Genomic DNA, 18,224 nt, shown 5'->3' with positions numbered 1-18,224 from the left:
TTATCTGCATATTTTCATTCATACAGCTTCAGTGATTATTTTCTAATGACTCATATATATAGTGCATGTAGTGCATATTTACGTGCTTAATTATCATTCAAGTGCTTCAGCAAGAATGCTATAAATGTGATCTAAGCAATAATATATCAGCGTGCTTTTATTTCTTCAGGTTTCTCAGGAAAGTAGTGTAGATAAGGTAAAAGAGAATACAGAGAAAGTGCAACAAGGAAAAGATGATGATGTGTCTTTACTCTCTGAGGGTCAGCTTGCAGAACGAACTTTGACTTCTTCTGAAGATGAAACAGAAATAACTGAAGAACTGGAACCAGAAGGTGACTTTCTTTTTTAAATTAACATTATTTCCTTAACTCTGTTTTATTTAATCTGTTAGAGTGTGCATGCCTCATAGAACATCTTCATTTAACAGTGACTGTACTTCCTGACAGCTGTTTCTTGACAGAAATGATGGGATATATAGGTCAGTCTAGTCAGCTGTGGTCAGGTGGAATTGTTGCATATCTTCTTATTTCAACTTGGAGCACCACAACAGAATGCAAGTATTGTGGCTGACCATGTTCCCAGTTTATATTTTAAGTGACTTTATAGCCTCTTTGGGTTCAGTACTATTATCTGGGTTATTCTAGAGGACTTCACTTTTTAAAAATTAAAACTAAGAACTCAGACCTATAAAAGACAACTTGCATCATGATTTAATTTATATAAACATCTAGAAAAGGCAAACAGATTAATCTGTTGTGACAGAAAGCATTTAAGTGGTTACCTAGGGAAGGACGAACGGGAATAGAAAGGTGCAGAAGGAGAGAGATTACAAGGGGGCATGAGGAAATTTTGGGGGGTGATAGATATGTTCACTATCTTAATTGTGGTGGTGGTTTCACAGAGTCACATATTTGTCAAAATATATAGTTTCAGAATGTAAATACAGATTTTGTACTTTAAATTTGTGTGGTTTATTTTATGTCAGTTTACTGCAACAAAGCTGTAAAACCTTTAAAAATGTTTTTAAATAGTAGGAATAACTTGATTTTTACACAGTAGTATTGGTTAGACTGTTAGACATTATTACCATGTTCTTCTCTTTAAAAAAATTTTTTTTTAATTTTGTACTAGAACAAGCTACATTCTTATTTCCTTTGTTTCTGCTAAAACTAAACCTGGAATTTTTCAGTCATTTTTTTCTCTTTTCTAAAATGTAATATAAATATCTTTACTGCTAAAAAAATCCAGACATGATTACCATATTGTTCTTTTAAGGTTATCCTTGTAATGTATGCTTATTTCTCTCCATGTCACAAGGTGCAAATATAATTGGTTTAACAGATTTAAACCAATAAAATTTTATTTTTCAACAGATGAAGAAGACAGATCAGCTTCTGACAGTGATGAGTGTATTATTCCAGGTCCTATCGCCAAGAGCATCAAACAGGTCAGTAACCTGATATCAACCAGAAATGTTCTGAAATAAAGCTGCTTTTCATTCATAGTTTATCAGTCTTCATGTATGAAACTCTTAAGGCAGAATATTTCTGGAAAAATTTTAATGTGTTATCATAATCTTATCCAAGTAATCATCTAGTGCAAGAAAATTTTATTTACACTTTCATTATGTAACAGACCATAACATGTAAGTGTTATTTTTGCTTACATGTTTAAGAGTACCTAACATCAGTAGCTTCAATGGTTACTTGCTAAAACCAGCTGACTTCTCTGACTCCTTTTCAGAACCATTATACAAAGATGTATTAAATCAAATCTGAACTTTAAAGAATTCAAAATGTGAGATTGCATTTAAAACTATAATAACTTACACATGTGAATTCATAGACTATTCACATGTGTAAGTTATCTAAATATGTCACTGATAAGCTATTAAAGTTATTTCATTCTGCCAAAAAATTAAACCCTTAGAAGGTAATTAATTTCATATAGGTATACTTCGCTTGTTTTGTAGCACGTTGCTGAAAAGTAGTACGTAAACTGAAATTTTGAGAAGAAAATTATACTTTAATTTACATAGGAAGTGTCCCACTTACCAGAGCATTTTTCATTGTAAGGGGAGAAAAAGTTTTTATAAAGTAAATGTAAGTAAAGTGCTAGCTTTTTCTATTCATCTACATTAATTTTCCTGAAATGATTCATTGTATTCCTTTTCTTTAGAATTTCTACTTTATTTATTTATTTTTTTAAATTTATTTATTTTATTTTTTGGGGGTGTGTTGGGTCTTCGTTTCTGTGCAAGGGCTTTCTCTAGTTGCGGCAAGCGGGGGCCACTCTTCATCGCGGTGCGCGGGCCTCTCACTGTCGCGGCCTCTCTTGTTGCGGAGCACAGGCTCCAGACGCGCAGGCTCAGTAGTTGTGGCTCACGGGCCCATTTACTCCGCGGCATGTGGGATCTTCCCAGACCAGGGGTCGAACCCGTGTCCCCTGCATTGGCAGGCAGATTCTCAACCACTGCGCCACTAGGGAAGCCCCTACTCTATTTTTAAGAATTGCAATACTTATTTCAACTCTTAAAATCTCACATTCTTAGCTTAATCTCTCTGCAGATCAAACCCATAAAACAGAACATTTCAGCTGTCACAGATGCCTCCATAAAATAGAGAAATCCGTTGTTTCTGTGATTGACAAATACAAACAGATGATTATAAATATAAACAGAACTCAAATGTCCAAAGTTTTATTATAATTATTATTATATAATTATTAATTATAATAACATCATCTAACATATAGTGTACTGATATATGGAATCATTATTGTTCAAAATTGGTAAATTAAAAAAAGAATCTTGCATATGGTTGCCTGAAGACTTAATTATAGCATTTAGTCAATTCAGTTTAATTCGTTTGCTTTATCAAATCTGAAATTGTTAAATTATTTTATCAAAATAAATCAAATTATTTCAGTGAAGAGAAATTCTCTACCCTCTACTGGAAATTTTTGATAATGGGAATCAATGGGAAAATGAGCCTCTTGTGTGGAATTTAGCTGTCTAGCCATTTGTATTAGTCAGTTTTCCAAAGAAACAGAACCAATAAGATATATTTATAGAGAGAGAGAAAGAAAGTTACTAAAAGGAATTGGCTCTCGTGATTATGGAGAGTATGGAGTCCCAAGATCTGCAGTCTACAAGCTGGAGACCCAAGGGAGTCAATGGCTTAGTTCCAGTCTGAGTTGGAAGACCTCAGAACTAGGAGAGCCCATGGTGTGAGTTCCTGTCCGAAAGCAGGCAGGCAGGAGACCTACAAAGAGTAGATGTTTCAGTTCAGTTCAAGGGCAAGAAAAGACCAATGTCCCAGCTCAAGGCAGTCAGGCAGGAAGAGTTCCCTATTACTCAGGCTTTTTGTTCTAGTCAGGTCTTCAATTAATTGGATGAGGCCCCATCCACATTAGAGAGTATAATCAGCTTTACTCAGTCTGCCAATTCAAATGTTAATCTCATCCAGAGATACCTTCACAGACTTACCCAGAGTAATGTTTGACCAAATGTCTGGGTACCTCGTGGCCCAAACAAGTTGACATATAAATTTAACCATCACATCATTTTACTAAGAACAGTCCATTCATTACATCAAGAGTAGTAAGCCTGCAAGCTTGATTCAGATATGTCTTTCTCACATGGTTCACATTTCTTTCTCAATAGTTCTGCAAGACTCTGCTTACTTTCATCACGATTTTTGAAAGGCTATATTGTTTAGCCTTTCGAACATAACATATAACATATAACATATGAGATACTGAATCAGTCCTAGGGTCTACAGGACTAGTACCAAGGGGTATATTTATCTAGCCAATCTACAAACAGTACTCATCTCTCTTGTTATAACTCAGCGATTCCCAGGGATTCACCATCTGCAGTTTGTGATCACTCTTCCCTAAGGAGGTAGATACAGTATTCCGGCCCTGCCCTCAGGAAACATTACATTCATTGGGAAGATGTTTTCATGAAAAAGTCAAGTAGTAATTCAGCAGTTAAATTACAATATAAAACAATGTCAGGAGACAGTACCAATGACTAATAGATATTTGAGCTAAAGAATAAAGCTGTTTGGGGCCTATCCTCCTCATTTTCCAAATGAGTAAACTGAGATTTTGAAATAAGCTGACTTGCTGACAATCATGCCACTAATTAAGGAAGTTCAGAGGAAGGAGAAATTTGGAGTGATTTTTCAATAGACTTCATTAAGGATATGCCCACAAGCTGGCTCACCCACCCTCTTTCTCATAGTTTCGTGTCTGCTTTTTCTCATTTTAAGCTGACTTTTTCTGCTTCACTTGCTTACTGCCCAAAGATAGCCACACAGAACGCCCAGCCCCAAGGAGAAGGATCTGATGAGCCACGTCTAGCCTCTGGATTGGGTCCATCTTTATCAGTTGTGCTCCTTGGACCCATTCAGCTGTGGCCAGTCACACAGTAGAAAGGAGTGTCCTGCTTTAACTGTGACAACTCAAAGATGCGGATATATGGCAGCAGGGAGAAAATCATGTGCATTTTTACTGCAGGCAGGGATGCACATTATGTTTCAGAAGTCATGAATACACTAACTGGAGCAGCCTTTCTGTAGAAAGGGATAGAAGACTTCAGTTACAATGGTGAAGACTAAATGTTTTGGATTTTATCCAAGAGAGACTAGGGAGGCATTGCAACAGTTAATTTTATTTTCTAAACATTGTATTCATCATCTAAGAATAACTTTCAAAGTATGGAGAAATGTTATCTAAATTATGTCATCTTAGACCAGTGATTTCCAACTGGGGGCAATTTTGCCACCCAAGGGACAGTTTGGCAACGTCTGGAGGCATTTTTGGTTGTCACACTGGGAGGGACTACTACTGGCATCTAGTGGTTAGAAGTCAGGGTTGCTGCTAAACATGCTGCAAAGTGTAGGACCCACGACAAAGAACTGTCTGGCCTAAAATGTCAGTAGTGCTGAGGTTGAGAAGTCCTGTATCAGACTTTCAACAGAATCATGTATATATTGACAACATTGCTAGCATCTCAGTGCAGTTATACAGTGCTCTTAACTAAGAATAAAGAACTTTGATTTAACCAAGAAGTTTAGTGAAAGAGCTATTCCTCTAAAATATTCAATTAATTCTAATGTACACATATATTTTTCCTTTGTAGTAAACTGGGTTTTTTCCTTTTTACTTCCGGAAAAGTAATTTGTGTTACTTTGCTACAGCCTAATACAGCCTTCACTACCATTCCAAAATGTGACTTCCTATAATGGTTTTAGATGCTGTCTCAGAAGTGTGAATATCATTTAAAGCAAGCAGCTATTTTTTTTTTAAACATCTTTATTGAAGTATAATTGCCTTACAATGGTGTGTTAGCTTCTGCTTTATAACAAAGTGAATCAGTTATACATAAACAATATGTTCCCATTTCTCTTCCCTCTTGCATCTCCCTCCCTCCCACCCTCCCCATCCCACCCCTCTAGGTGGTCACAAAGCACCGAGCTGATCTCCCTGTGCTATGCGGCTGCAAGCAGCTATTTTAAGCAATGCTTTATGCCTTGGTAGCTATTAATCAGCTCCCATGTGGTTTTAAAAATTCTACTTTTAGTAGAAGGTAATGACCAGAATCTTATGTTCATAGGTGAAATTTAGTTTTGTTAAATTATATAACAAATACAGTAAAATAGTATAATCTGTAAGCACAGGAACAAAATAAGAGATCATCATATTGTTGAAATATAGCATTTTCTAGTGATTGTACCAGTTTTTCTGTGTGCTACTTTTACAAATCGTTTAATATGAGTCATGGAACCTTTTTCTTTAAAGATTCCGTAAACAGTACAAAGAACTCCTGAATACGTTTCACTCAGATTCATCAGTTGTTAACATTTCCTTATACTCTTTTTTTAATCATTTCTCTTCTCTCTCCTATATATGCTTATATGCAGTATGTATACATCATAAACACACATTCTTACATACATAGTTGTAATGAATCATTTGATAGTTGCAGAGATCATGCCCCTTTACCCCTAAATACTTCAGAACAATAATACTGGAATCTACAGTTCTTATTAAAATTGTGCCAGTTGTCCCAGTATTATCCTTTATAGCATGTTATTAATCTGGTCCAGGATCAAATCCAGATCACACATTGCATTTAGTTTTCATTCCTCTTTAGCCTCCTTTAATGTGTAATGGTTCCTCAGCCTTCCATTGAGTTGGTCTTTCATAACATTGACATTTTTTAAGAATGCAGGCCATTTATATTGTAAAATGTCCTTCAATTTGGATTTGTGTGATTCAGGTTATTCGTTTTGGTAGGAATACTACAGGAGCAACGCTGTGTCCTTTTCAGTGCATGATACCAGGAGACACAGGATGTCATTTTATCTGATTGTTGATACTAACTTTTAAGCCTAAAAATACTTGTGGCTCATTAGTTTCTTCTTTTGTCTCCTCTTTAAGAACTGCTTCAGGTAGAAGGCTCAGGACAGGAATACATAGCTTTCTTCGGAAGGGAAGGTACTACTGAATGTCTAATATATGCTAAGCACATGCTATGTAATATCTCCTTATAGTTCTCACAGCAATTCTTTATTCATTAGCATCTACTGTGTATTATACGAGAAACAATCCCTAGCCTCAAAAAATTCACAGTCTAGGGCAAACACAATTACAATGCAGTGGTCAGCGCTAGGAGAATGGAATGCACAGCTACTGTGGGAGCCTTCAGGAGGGGTGCCTAACTCAGCATGAGGGACCCTCATCAAGGATGGCTTCCTAGGGTCAGTGAAGCTTGAGCCAAGACTTGAAGATGATTAGGAATTAGTGGAAGCAGAGGAGGTGACATTATAGGCCAAAGAAACAAAAGCATAAGAATTTGAGAGAATATGGAGCATGGCTTGTTCTGAGAATCAGAGCGGTTTTAGGATGGGCCAAGCCTATGGCACACATGGGGAGCCCCAGAAGAATATGCTGAAAAGATAGTCATGTCCAGAGCATTGAGGCTTCTGTGTATTATCTGAGGAGGTTGAAGTCTATCCTGAAGTTCTACGAGCGGCCAATGAGGATTTTTAAGGGAGGAGGAAGAAGATCAGTCATTCATTAAACAGGTAGTTAGTGAGCATTTTCTGTGTCCCGAGCCTTATTCTAGGGACTGGGAATTTAGCAGTGAATAAGAGGAGTAAGTCTCTTGCTCTCGTGGAGCTTGCACTCTTGGATCACATTTTAAAAGATCATGCTATCAATAAAGTAAAGAATAGATTTAGAGGCACAGGGACTAGTTAAAAAGTAATTAAATAACCCCACTCTGTGGTGACCTCCACTTTGTAGAAATTTTTTAAATTGCCTTTACCTATAGCTATAATGTCACAAAATTGAGAGGGAGAGTAGTGTCCTAGATAAACATCATTTATGCCAATTACGCTATGAATTTCAATTATCTACTACACTGTGTAAGCAACTTAAGATTATTCAGTTTCTTTTTTTCATGTTACAGAATCTGACAGCTCATAGTTATGTTTTAGAAATGTTGATCCTTAAATGGAATCTAACAGATTTCCCAGGACTTAGACATATTACTTGGTTCTTCCTCTTTTCTTCATGTCTGTGATGTATAATTAATCATAGATTACTTCATTTTGTTTCATTTCATTTACAACATTTATGAGCTTCACTTTGTCAGAATGAAATGCTTGTCCCCTCCGTTCCTTTCCAAAGTGGCATAATTAGTGTTAGCATCTTTTTTAACAGGCTACATAAAGTTTAGTGGCTGGATTAAATCAAGTCATTAACATAATGTGCCACCCAATTTGCCCCTATCTCTCTTCGTTTCCAGGACATCAAAGTGCCACAGAGCACCAGTGTAATTGGGCCTTGCTGGCCTGTCAGATTCCGTCAGCCTGATGACTGCTGCTTTTACTAAAAAGCTTCTAGGCATGATAATTACTGGGGGTGGGGAGTCTGAGAAATGTAAAACTTTGGACATTTCTCTATGAATATTTTATTAATTTGAATAATCAGAAGTTAACAGTATCAATTTGATGTATAATACATTGATTAAAAGCCTTGTTTTAGGTCCTCAAAATAGACATCAAAACCGAAAATTTGCATCTGCCATAGCATTAAAAAAAAAAGAATTATCAATCCTTCTTTCACATTATTCCTAATTTTACCATTTAAGCAATGCAGCTTTCAATTTTTACAACTAAATATATTGCCTTCAACTCACAGATTTCTTAAAGTGTGCCCACAGGTGAGAATGGGAGATCACAGGCTAAAGAGTAATGATCTTTTTTGTGCAATGCACATTTACATCTTTCTCCGTTCCTACTAATAGCAGTTTTGTAAAAGCTGCCATATTCAATCGGACTAAAATGCAGTTCCACCTGGATGCCAGGTTCTCTTGAACAACGTGAGCTGGCATTCCCAGGTGATCGCAGTAATGATGTCCAGCAAAATATGTTTTAAAGCTTTGAAAAGCAAAATGCATAAAGCAGCTCACCGCTTTTAGCACTAGGGTATTATATGTTGTTAAATCACTTCAGAATCAAAGATGATATCCTATCAGTGGGTAGAGTAAGCCCCTCCCACTGTTTTACATATGGACGCTTAAGCTAGATAACCAGCAATGCTGGATTACTCTCCTGATATTAATTGCCTTTAAAACTATTTTTTATATTTTGTAACTTAATTATCTCTTACTAGTATACCACGGACATCTTTCCATAGCAGTATACTCTATTTCTTTTTTTGCATATGCATAATATTACATTGTATAGCTGTACCATATTTATTTAAATAAGCACCTTTTGGTGGACCCTTTGGTTTCTATCAGTTTTTGCTAATACAGACATTTCCAGGTTAAGTGTTTTTATACATAACATTTTTACACAAAACGTGTAGAAATTACTGTTTCCTCATATCACACTTCTTGTCAAATTTATGAATAAGAAATATCTCACTGATGATTCCATTTAAAAAGAAGCAAACAAAAAGGTATATTTGTTCATACATAGTATATTTGTACATACATACATATGTATTTTTTTTCACACACACACACTGTATTTTATTTTTACAAGAGATAAACTGACACCAAGCGTTGTAAGTGGACGAACACAACAAAAGCAACAATGATTGCATTTACCAAACACGAAACACACTCATACTATGACATAATATTGACATTCAGTCCAGGAATCTTCCACTGTAACAGCTCCTTTACTTTGCAGTGAAAATTGATTTCTATATTTTTTGCCTCTGAGTCCTTGTGGAATTTTTTTTTTTTATTCAAACAGAAAGTCACAAAAATTATAATGATCCTCATCAGTTCACTCAGTCCCATGTAATTTATTTTTTTTTCATCTTGATCTTTTGTTAGCACTTTTATGAATTCATCAGTTTTCCATTAGAGTTCTGAAAATGCTTATTCATTCAGTTCAGCAGTATAGTCAGTTACCAGAAACCTGTACTTGTCAGAGTCTTTTCCATGAATTCCTTGAAGGTGAAACCCTTTTATAGGAACATTTTTGCAAAAGCATCAGAGTACACCCAGAACTGTCTGTAAATGACATAAGACTTAAAAATGACCACGGTTAAAGATTTGATAAAAGTTCATAATAATGCAATTGACAAGGAAATTTAGTTATTTCTGAGATATACATTTTAAAGTAATAACTAGAATTATGACTTATAACATTATACCAGAACATACAAGATTTTTAGAAATTTCATGTAATGTCTGAAACGTTTATGTTAACATATTTCCATACAAATAACCCAAAGAAAGTTTAGTATTAGTTGTTTTTTTGTTTGTTTGTTTGTGTATACTGCAGGTTCTTATTAGTCATCAATTTTATACACATCAGTGTATACATATCAATCCCAATCACCCAATTCAGCACACCACCATCCCCACCCCACCGCGGTTTTCCCCCCTTGGCGTCCATACATTTGTTCTCTACATCTGTGTCTCAACTTCTGCCCTGCAAACCAGTTCATCGGTACCATTTTTCTAGGTTAATGCGTTAATATACGATATTTGTTTTTCTCTTTCTGACTTACTTCACTCTGTATGACAGTCTCTAGATCCATCCACGTCTCAACAAATGACACAATTTCATTCCTTTTTATGGCTGAGTAATATTCCATTGTATATATGTACCACAACTTCTTTATGCATTCGTCTGTCGATGGGCATTTAGGTTGCTTCCATGACCTGGCTATTGTAAATAGTGCTGCAATGAACATTGGGGTGCATGTGTCTTTTTGAATTATGGTTTTCTCTGGGTATATGCCCAGTAGTGGGATTACTGGATCCATACATATGTATTTTTATATGAGCATACAGATATAACATTTAGGTTTATGTAAGCAAAGAAAATGTCTGGAAGTACATAATCCAAATACTGTTAGCAATGAGTATCTCTGGGACATGGGTCAGGGCAAGGGTCAGCAAACTATGGCGCATGTGCCAAATCCAGCCCTCTACCTATTTTTATAAATAAAGTTTTATTGGAGCACAGCACACTCGTCATTTACATATTGTCTGTGGCCACTTCACTCTACGAGAGCAGAGTTGAGTACTTGCAACAGAGACCATATAGCCTACAATGCGAAAAATATTTGCTCTCTGGCCCTTACAGAAAAAAATTTGCGAATCCCTGAGTTAAAGAATGGGTGGAAACAAGGAACTTTTATATTTTACTTTTTAGGATTTATATTGTTGGATTGTTTTTAGTGATGAATATAGATTGCTTCTAAAAAGGAAATAATTTGTTAGCTAATTCTGTACTAAAATGTTAAATAGTAACTAAAGAACAGATTAATACGAATTGTAGAAGCTTTTCTATAAATAGAAAGGGCCAGCAAATACAGGGCGAGTCTTTTCTGGTTTAGAGCAGTGCTTCTCCAAGTGCGGTCCTCAGACCAGCAGCACCAGCATCGCCTGAGAATCTGTGACAAATGCGAATTCCTGGGCCCCACGCTAGACCAAATGAATCAGAAGCTCTGAGACTGGAGCCCAGAAATCTGTGTCTTGTCAAGCCTTTCAGGTCATTCTGGGGTGTGCTAAAATCTGAGAACCACAGCTTTAGGGAAAGGCAGTACTTCTCACCATGGCTGCATGTTAGAACCACCTAGGAAACATTTCTAAATGCCAGGGCCCAGGCTCCACTCAGATCAGTTAGATCAGAATTTTGTTTAAAACTCCCCCAGTGGTACTAATGTGCAACAAAAATTGAGAACCACTGTTCTATAACATCTGTTCTCAATGATGGTAAAAGTGGAATAGCATATCAAAATAACCTGAAATTGAGGGTCATTTTTTAAATTCTCTCCTTCCTTCACAGTACTGCCATAGTAAGTCACTTTTAATGATGAAAATGTGTCATATCCCTCAGGTGTATTAGGACAGGAAAAAATATTCCAATCATCGCTTTAGAACATGCGGTAACAAGCTTCTGTAATTTGCTGACCATTACAGATACAGTAATTTACATGGTATATAAGGGAGACAGTGTTCTAAAAATAAGTATTCTTAACCCTAGCACGAGTCTGATCTCCATTACTGAAGTTTTCACTATTTATATTATTTGTTCAACATAGTATCTTTTAACAGAACACATGAGAAAAGAAAGATTACTGTCACCAATGGAAACTGGATTAGGTTTGTTTTGTTTGTTAAAAACATTATTACCATTATTTGTATGTGTGTGTGTTAATTCCCAATTTGAGAAGTGAAGTAGGGATCTAAAGTATCACAGAAATAGTAAGCAGTATGTCGGAAATATGTATTAAATTACTACTTCTGTATTAATTGTTGTGTTTTAATTTTATAATGGTAGAGTATTCAACATGCAGTGTATGATTTTTGTTGTTTTATGGTGTCATTTTATCAGCTGCTCAGGTGTCACTTAATAAATAAATAAATACTTAACTATTAAAACTATGAAAATGGAATAATCTCTGTAAAAAAAAAAAATTATTACTTCAACAGTTGGAGTTTCTCGTTACTCTTATTTCTCCCAAAGAGCTATTATTTTTTTAAAAATCAATGACTTTTCAATCAAAACTTGTATGAAGAGTGGTTTTGATTCCCAATAAGTAGAAGCTTTGGAGCCTACTGTGAGGTCTAGGGGACTTTTTTTGAGTCTTTGAGATGACTGTGCCAGCCCCCAGCCTGAAGAAAAGTTGTAAGAATGGCCATTAATCGTTATGCATCCTACCCTACTTACGTATGGCTCTGTCAGTACCAATGGAGAGTTGGACTTTTTTTTTTTTTTAATAAATTTATTTATTTTATTTATTTACTATTGGCTGCATTGGGTCTTCGTTGCTGAGCACGGACTTTCTCTAGTTGCTGTGAGCGGGGGCTACTCTTCCTTGCGGTGCACGGGCTTCTCATTGCGGTGGCTTCTCTTGTTGCGGAGCACGGGCTCTAGGGTGTGTGGGCTTCAGTAGTTTTGGCGCATGGGCTCTAGAGCGCAGGCTCAGTAGTTGTGGCGCATGGGCTTAGTTGCTCCGTGGCATGTGGGATCTTCCCAGACTAAGGATCGAACACATGTCCCTTGCATTGGCAGGCGGATTCTTAACCACTGCACCACCAAGGAAGTCCCAGTTTGACTTTTTGAACCAACTATTTTGAGCTTGTCTTAGAGCTCACTTCAATTAAACTTTTATTCTTAAAGGACATAGACATAGATCATCACCTTGCATTTCCATTTTATGTCTATTGTTTTGTTATAAAGTACCAAGTTCTACATACCTTGGCTCCTATAGGTAGGCTTTAATTATATTTATTTACACACACACACACACACATACACATATACAAAGTATTTTTTTTTAATTTATTATTTATTTATTATTTTTATTTTTGGCTGTGTTGGGTCTTCGTTTCTGTGTGAGGGCTTTCTCCAGTTGCGGCGAATGGGGGCCACTCTTCATCGCGGTGCGCGGGCCTCTCACTATCGCGGCCTCTCTTGTTGCGGAGCACAGGCTCCAGACGCGCAGGCTCAGTAGTTGTGGCTCACGGGCCCAGTTGCTCCGCGGCACGTGGGATCCTCCCAGACCAGGGCTCGAACCCGTGTCCCCTGCATTGGCAGGCAGATTCTCAACCACTGCGCCACCAGGGAAGCCCTACAAAGTATTTTTATGCTGATAAAATAATACTCATGTAAACTTATATACCATTTGGGAAGTAACTTGATAATCCTACGAAGTTGACTTTCTCATACCTATCACCCAGCAATGCCAAGAGAACCACTCGCATACACAAGAAAACATAAAAGGATGTTCAATGCAACATTCTTTGTAATGGCAAAAAATTTTAAACAACTTAATTGTTCATCAATAGAGAAATAAATAGACTAGAGATTATATAGACAATATAAATGGAATTCTATACAACAGTTAATATTAATGAATTAGATTTTAATTATAACCATGAATAAATCTCAAAAATATAGTATTGAGTGAAGAAATTGCAGAATGATTAATAGACAATGATACCATTCATATAAAATCTAAAAACAGAAAATAATATGTTGTTTATATATATATACATACATAGTAGAAAATATAAAAGCTTGTTTGGGAATGATACACACCAACTTCAGGATAGTGGTTACCTCTGGGGGAAATGAGGAAGAAGGGGAAAGGAATTGGGAGGGGGCGCTTTTCCCTGTATCCGAAATATTTTATTTCTTCCACAGTAACAGCAAAAAGATTTAAATCAGATACAGCAAAAAGGTAACATCTGTTTAAGATGTTGAGTACTTGAATATGCCAAATTATTTTCTTTATAGTTTAAAAAGTTAAAGAAATGCTTATTCACTGTGGAATTAAGAATGAAATAAAACTCACATGCAATCTCACCATAGTGAGATTTAAATCTAACTGACTGAAGCAAGTTCCAAACCTTTATCAGAGGCTATTCTCAGTTAAGCAATACTGTGTTTAAGGGCTGTCAAGTTGAATTAGTTTTTAGAAGCCTAACAATCCAACCCCATTGTGGCTGCTGTGATGGTTGAAACCAGAGGAAGAATTCAGCATGATCTTCTGAAGTACAACATAAAAAATTTAAGCATGCCAATAAAAGCCCAAGTAAATACTATAGAGAAATATGGCCTAAAATGTGAATTATAACATCAGTCAGGAAGCAGTAGTGGAATTGAGCCAAAATCATGAGAACTCTTAATGTTTTTTTTTTCTCTGAGAGTAATACAAGCTGTCATCACATTTCTAGATCATTCAATCACATAAAGTATAGTGTCCATCTATACAGACAACTGAAAAGAAGTTGCACACAGTTCTTATTTGAGTGATTTCTGTTACTGCTGTTCACCACAATCAGAAATTTTAAATGCTCTTTTTATATGTTGATGCTGACATCTCGCTAACTAGGGAAGCTAATAGGATAACTGGTGAAGAGGACAAAAACAGTACTGAGAAGTAGCATCACACCTAGTAACATGTTCACACGCACAGGAAAGAAACAAAACAAGAAAAGCCCAAAGCCTATACTGGCTGGCTAACCTATGTATGAGCAGGGTGTAATACAGAGGTGTGACCAGTTGTATTCCTCTAGTAATCCTCAACAGACATTATTCTGCATCCATCTAAAAGGCTATGCTTCAGTCACTGTCATTTGAAACAGTGTATTGTTACCCCTTCCAATTCTCCTAACTGAACTTTTTTTCAGTATTTTATTATGAAAATTTTCAAACATACAGAGAAGTTGAGCTAACAACAGTACCCTACCCCTAGATTCTACAAAATTGATCGGTGTTTGTAATAGTGTTATTTAATTAAAATCTAGAATGACAAGATTTCTATACACTTTTCAACAGTTAATAATCACCAACTTCCCAAAACGTAGTAGATACAATAAATATTTGTTAAAGGTGAAAACACTAATAATTGCAGCCTCACATATTTCTGGCAATATATAAAAGATATTCTGAATAGATAGAGGACATTCAGTGTCCCTTGACTCTATATCATTAAGTATTTATTGAGAGCCAGATCCTAGAGAGGATGTTAAATAGCAAAAGATGAATAAGTTATGGTCCTGGCCTCCAGGAACTCACAGTCTACAGAGAGAGGCACATATGTAAACAAATCCATGCAATACAATGTGACTAAAAAGTGCAGTGAGGGCCCAGTAGAGGAAGCAACTCAGTCTTGGAAATCAGTCACGCTCTCATAAAAGGAGTACATGCATGGCCCAGGGCCTCAAATAAGTGGAATTTTGTCTGATAGAGAAGATTTCAGATGCAAAAGCTCAGCAATATTAACAGTACACCACAGGTCTGGGGAAATGGCGAGAGTGTAGGGGTAATAGGTTTTCAAGCAGAAAGGTGATATCTGATTTGTTTTTAGGGAAAGAACTCTGCCACCAGAAGAAGAGTTGAGGCTGCAGGCAAGCAAGTAGAGAGGCAGGAGTGCCTCACCTCTCTTACAGCCATGAGAATGGAGCCACTTACTTTTCGAGTGTGTACTGCACACCACACCAGTGATGCCATAAGCAAGATGATAGTCCCTCTGTAACTGAACTTAGTGCCTCGTACCACCCACCTGTCTGCCTACAGTTCTGCCAACCAGTTATTCTTTATGATTCCTTCTGATTTCTCCCTTCTTACTCTATAAAACTACTTTCTAATACTAGGAAACTGTTGAATTCGTTCCTTCCTCAGATCATGTGAGAACATAAAGAAGGAGTTTCTCTAGAGATAAAAATGAGGGAAAAAAACGCATCTTGTTTTGTGTTTATATCTCCAGTAGCTGACACAATGTTGAAATATCATAAGCTTTCTGTAACTCAGTGAAACATTGAAATATTTAGGAATTAAAGTGAACAGGAATGAGTGATCTATAGGATATGGTGGATGTGAAAATGGAGATTGGCAAGAATGGCTCCAAGGTCTCCTGGTTGTGGGTGACCAGGTGGATGGTGGTGATGTCATCACCTGAGATAACAAATATCTAGAGGATGAATGAGACTGGGAGAGAGAAGAGATCATGAGTTCATCTCTGACACTAAGTTGGAGTTGTCTGCTAGTCAGTTGATGTGCTTCTTAATCTTGAAAATCTTCATATATAATCTAGTTGAACTTTTGATTCACAGAGCCATGAGAACAACCAGAATTGTTCCAGGGTTGAAAAATAAGTTGGCTAGCCCAATTAGCCAAAATTTATAATGTTTAGAAATTGTTTATTCAGGGTGTGCTTCCCTAGATATATACTGTTTGGAACTTATCCCTTTTTGGATTTATTTTAGTTTGATTCATGTAGCATCAAAGGAACAAAGAAATGATAACTAATAACTCTGTCAGTTAAGTTAGAGAATTAAAAAGGACATATGCTAGAGGTAATGAGGCTGGGTCGGGGTGGGGGGAATAATAGAAAAAAAAATCTAGACCAGAAAGAAGATAGACATCCTAAAAATAATTTTAAAGTTTTTTTTTTTCTTTTTGGTTATTTATTTGGTTTTGGTATTTTGTTTGTCTGACTGTGATCCAGGTATCTACATTTATTTAGAATTATATTTTGTATGTAGGCTTATTTGACAGCCCAAGTTCGTTCTTACAGTAATGCAAGTTTTCATATGGGGATTGTACAGTTAATATATTATTAATTTAAAAACCACTTAAATAAATTTGGTTCCCCTGCTATTTAAAAGTTAATTTGTCTCTTCACTGGGTTCTGTGATAAATTTTAAATTCCTCTCCTCACAATGTAGAAATAACCATGTATACCTCTTTTGCCTTTTTATAGCTATTTTCTAAAAATGATTCTTTTGTGCAGAAGCAGGAATGTTTTATGCTATTGTCATAACAATTCTAAGTTTGTCAAATTACAAGTTATGTAAAAGACTTAATTATGCACTGTGCTGCAGTTGAGCCAGAATTATAAAATATGTGTGTGCATGCTATTTTGACAACCACAATACATTTTAAGGAAAAATAATATCATTTAAAATACTTTCTTTACCATGTTAGTCTTTGGCAAGCAGAGAAGGGCTTTTCTGAAGTGAGATTAGACAATAGAGCCAACTTCATTTTTTATGCACGTGAACGGAGAGGGCTTGAGGTTATTAGTTGAAACCGAGTAACCTTTCCAGGCTTTCATCTCTTTCTTTTCAAATTTGAATATGAAAAGCATATTCAAGTCAAAGACCATCACTTTAATGACATTTGGCAGTCATTTGATTTATTAGGTTTTAGAAAAAATTTTCCTTTAAATATTTCATCATACTATGCTAATCCTAGTAATATTGCCAGCTGCAGCCTTGTACCTGTATTAGTGGAGACAGAATGGTGTGGAATTTTCTCTGTCATCCTAGTAAAATTTCCATGAATCTACTGAATAATAAAATAACCTTATTGAAATATTCAGATTTAGGTTTTTAGTTAAAGTGTCTTAGAATACATAATAAAAGAAAATGTCTTTTGAAAGAAGGGGGTAAAATTACTTCATCAAATATTGAGGGGGTTTGCTAGCAATGGAAATTGTTCTTTATGGGAATATTTTTACAATAGGGTACCTATGCTTTTCAATTTGATTAATTATATTATATACTTTGAAATATCAAAATAGTAATCACTATGGTGAATTTATATACTGATTTACATCTGACAATGAATTCCTAAAAGTTGGTTATATAAGCACGTCTTAGTATCAGGATTTTTAATTATTATTTTAAGTTATAATTTATAGTAGGATGCCTCTGAATTTAATAAAGAGAGATTGAGTAAGGGGGAATAAAGAACAAATTTTAAATTGTAAACATTTAAAATTAAATGTAAACATTTAACTGAGGAATTATCTTGGTATGATCTAATTTTTAAGTCATAGTCTATCATTTGTTTTAAATTATTACTCAAGGAAGCATATGTGACTCTCATATAATGTTTGTGACACCAAAATCTATTAAATAAGGATTGAGATGAAAATTACACAAATATATATTTTTAGTTAATTCTGTAAAAATGAAATAAAAATAAATTACAAGAAAATGTGTTAAATTTGATAAAAATTTTCTTTCTTTTGTTTGAAAACTTACTACTTATTGAATGAAATATGTTATGGTAGAATATATAAGAGAATGAACTGTAGCCCTAGTTAATATGGATTCGTATAGCTACTTATGTTAGCATAGTAGCTATAAAGTATTCAACAGGCTTTGATCTCTGAATAACCAAAACTTTCTCAGGTACCGTAGAGTAAATAAAAGC

The 18,224-nt window shown here is 35.6% G+C and overlaps 1 protein-coding gene across 4 annotated transcripts in view; it reads left to right on the top strand.

Annotated features, from left to right (window-relative positions):
• Positions 1 to 18,224, top strand: part of RPGRIP1L (RPGRIP1 like) — a 96,857-nt gene that overhangs the window by 60,467 nt on the left and 18,166 nt on the right. For 3 of the 4 annotated variants that reach the window (XM_059903740.1, XM_059903738.1, XM_059903741.1), the window contains exons 21-22: positions 170 to 332; positions 1,374 to 1,447. In XM_059903740.1, coding sequence (XP_059759723.1) covers positions 170 to 332; positions 1,374 to 1,447 — 237 coding nt within the window. The remainder of the gene's footprint in view (positions 1 to 169; positions 333 to 1,373; positions 1,448 to 18,224) is intronic. The other variant, XM_059903739.1, reaches the window with a different exon arrangement.

This window comes from Balaenoptera ricei, chromosome 19 (genome assembly GCF_028023285.1).
Source record: "Balaenoptera ricei isolate mBalRic1 chromosome 19, mBalRic1.hap2, whole genome shotgun sequence".
Lineage (NCBI taxonomy): Eukaryota > Metazoa > Chordata > Mammalia > Artiodactyla > Balaenopteridae > Balaenoptera > Balaenoptera ricei.
The sequence above is the reverse complement of the archived record's forward strand: the minus strand, read 5'-3'. Positions and strand labels throughout refer to the sequence as shown.